Here is a 3,321-nt window from a genome sequence, read left to right as displayed (position 1 = left end):
CGGACCGGGCAGTCAAAGCAGGGTCGTGGTGTGGAGAGGCCGAAAAAAGAGAGGCTGGCTGGAAGGTTTGGCCAGGCCAGTTGCGCCGATTCGCGATGCGTCTACATCCCACTCTCACCCCGGCGCTTGGGACTGCCACCCTAGCTGCGATATGGGGCAAAGACGATTTCTGCCGCTGACCTGACAATGGGTGACCCAAGTAGCTTCTCGATGCAGTCTCATGCAGCGTGTCTGGGCGCTATGAATGAGCAAGGTATCTATCTCCTCGTGAGCCTGTCTCTCGATGCTGTGGATCATGGCAGCACGGCTCAGTAAACACGGGCGCGTTGCTCAGCTTCAGGGCTGGATACTCCAGCAATTTCTGGCATGGCCGTGTTGGAGGCCGTCTAGTGCTGGGCTTCGAGAGCTTCAAAGAAGGAGGCCCTTCAAAGGCCATGAGCAGTAGTTCTCCCTCCTTGTCCTCAATACCAGGGCGGGCTATCGGCGAGAGTTTCTTGTTCTGGCATGCCTTCTGAAACGCAACCTGTCCAACATGTAGCGCTGCACTCATAGACTGGCGCGTTGTACAGAGGCCGAGTTGCGAGTCCGGGCGTATGGCAGAGCGGGGTTGGCCCTGGCAACACATGGGGCCATGACATGGGATGATGTGATGGCATTTGGAACATCGTGATGACGATCAAGATGTTGGAAGAGATATCCACCGCGGTGCGTGAGGCGCGCCATCGAAGCGTACAGAGAGGAGCTGTGACGAAGTGGGGGCGCAAGCTCTGGTGGAGGGCGGGGTACCTGGCAAAGGTCCTGGTAAAGGTCCTGGTAAAGTTCCTGCCTGGGTCTGCCGGGCAACCGTTGCCTTACCTAAGGCAGTCACAGTCGAGCACTGGACTTGATAGCTCCTTCCACCTTGCATCTAGGTGGTCGTGCCTGCTGGGGCAAGTCTCAAGTCCCTCGAATCTCATCCTCCCAGATCGTCTCCTCCAGCTCCTACCTAGAGACAATCAATCACCTTCTTCTTTTGCCCATGCACTCCGCCAAGACCCTTGACTCGATGCTCACCGTGGTCATGAACACGTCCCCCTTTGTGGTCCGCCCCCCTTCCACCACAATCTTCTTCTCCGGTCTTTTCAGGGACAGACCCAGGGCTCCCAACCTCTTCGCTGCTGTCGGCGCTAACCATTAGGCGGATGCACATCACCCAAACCATGCGGCGAGCTTACGCACCAGCCAGCCCCATCCTCCTGCACAGCCAGTTACCCACCCAACGACCTGCATCATGCCTCACAGACTTCCCACCAAGCGAATCGCACCTCTAGCGAGCTCATCACGAACCCATGGTCCGGCCACGCCAAATTTGGAACCGGCGGCCAACCCCAAACCATGTGCTCGTTCATTCGACGGACAGGCTGCACCGAATCATCTTTATCTCGCACTCTTCTCACTCTCGCCCATGCCAGCCTAGCCGTCGACAAGGCGTGCCCTCTGCCTCCCAAGTCTGTGTGGCAAAGCGCCGGCGCTTCTGCTTCTGGGTTAGTATCGCCCGTCAACGCAGGTACGCGGTGCAGTGGAGTCGACGACCCCGATAATCTGGAAGGCTGGGAGGGTCCGCTGCTCCTGTTGGGATTCGCCGCCCCTATCCGTGGAAGGGGCGAGGCGCGCCTTGCTCTGCCATCGGAAGCGAAATCATACTCATCAGATGAAAGCCTCTTTTGAGACATCGCCCCCGGCTCGTTGTGAAGCAAACGCCAGACGCCTAGCTTGCAAACGCATTCTAATCTCATAGACAGCACGGTGCGATCGCGGATCCCAACTCTTCATCCAACCGCTCGACCAACCAACCCTGCGTCTCCTTCTTAGCTCAGGCGAAGCGTATGCGCCTCGAGACCGGCTCGCTTTCTTCTGCCTGCTCCCCCTTTGGCTCACCCGGCTTCCCGGGACTCATAACCTCGCCATGTGGCCGCTTCGCTCGGCTTGCCAGTCCATTTGCTGTCCCTGTGGCCCCGTTACGTGTAGGCGTCTCATCCAATACCGTCGCCCGGGGGACAGCCCCATCGGTTACCCAAATATCTTCATCAGGGTGCACAACTCGTCCGAAGCCCCTGCCGAAAATTGGCTGTGGATGCCTCAGAGATGCTGTCTGCGCTAGCCCTTCATGGGGGCCCTCTGGCATTGGCAGGAATCCAGAATTGAGGATGTAGTTGAATAATGGCCGATCATCGAGGATGCTTTTGCATTTGATGTGCTCTGCTTGGCTCATCTTGTGCTTCCGCATTATAATAACCTCCTCGAGACTGCCTCGAAGTACTAGTGTCTCTACCGAAACGGCCTTCTGCTGGCTGATACGACGCGCTCGACCGATGGCCTGTGCCTCTACCTGGGGGTTGAGGACGGGGTTCAGGAAGTAGATGCGCGACGCTGCCCGCATGTCAAGGCCGTATGCAGCCTGTGTTATGTCCATGAGTATGACGCTGTGATGCATTCCCATTAGCATCCGGGTATGTAAGAGTGTCAGCCAACATACCGAAACTTGGTGTTGTTGTTGAAAGTGTTGATGTATTGTGCCTTTCGCTTTTGTGTCAATGTCTTGGCGTAGATGAGATGTTCGATCTGGATCTATTACATGTCAGTCAGTGTCTATGGTACTGTTGTCATCCAGGCGTGGGGAAACGAACGACATCCAGCATGCTAGCAATGTACCACGCCGTATTCTCGTTTTCATAGAAGACAATGATCTTCTCGTGTTCGTAATGTTCAATGATTGCATCGAGTAGATAAGTCATCTTCGCCGACGCTGTAGCCACGAGCTCCGCCTTGGCAAACGCCTCGGGGATCACAACATCAACATCACTCCGGTTTTGTTCACCTTCAAGCGAGGCTTTCACAGCGTTCGTTCGCAGCTTCTTAACGCTCTGGTCATCGCCGAGCTTCGTGTTTCCCGCGAGCATCTTGTTTCTCGCCGCCGCCGCCGCCGACCCGCGAGGGATGCTGTCTTCCTTGGCCTCCCACTCGGCCTGGTCGCGGTGCCGCCGGCCTGCGGCGAGAAGTCCTCCGTTGAGGAGACTATTAAGGGCCGTCTCATCACTGAGAGCGGGGCGGATGAGCTTCTGCGCGGCCATGATCAGCGGGGCGTTTGTGCACACTTAAGAACCCAGCTAAAAACAAAAATAAACAACTTTCCGGCGGGCGGGACGCAATGGCCGCGGAGATAAGGGAGGATGTGCGAATGTGGACGTGAGTTACGCAAAGAAGAGAGGTGTAGATGGCACTAATATTCGTGAGTAGGCCAGGGAGTGTATGATGTCGCTCTCCTCATAGTACGACAGCTCT

General features: G+C 56.5%; 1 protein-coding gene across 1 annotated transcript; it reads right to left on the bottom strand.

Moving 5' to 3' along the window:
• Positions 1–1,852: 1,852 nt before the first annotated feature.
• VDBG_04806 (conserved hypothetical protein) lies at positions 1,853–3,110 on the bottom strand (the record flags this gene model as incomplete). Its single annotated transcript, XM_003005154.1, has 3 exons — positions 1,853–2,462; positions 2,516–2,607; positions 2,667–3,110. The coding sequence occupies 3 exons, from the start codon at positions 3,108–3,110 to the stop codon at positions 1,853–1,855; spliced, it is 1,146 nt and encodes a 381-aa protein (XP_003005200.1).
• Positions 3,111–3,321: the final 211 nt, after the last annotated feature.

Source organism: Verticillium alfalfae, genomic scaffold (genome assembly GCF_000150825.1).
Source record: "Verticillium alfalfae VaMs.102 supercont1.5 genomic scaffold, whole genome shotgun sequence".
NCBI lineage: Eukaryota > Fungi > Ascomycota > Sordariomycetes > Glomerellales > Plectosphaerellaceae > Verticillium > Verticillium alfalfae.
Note: the sequence above shows the minus strand (reverse complement) of the source record. Positions and strands in the feature narration are given on the sequence as shown.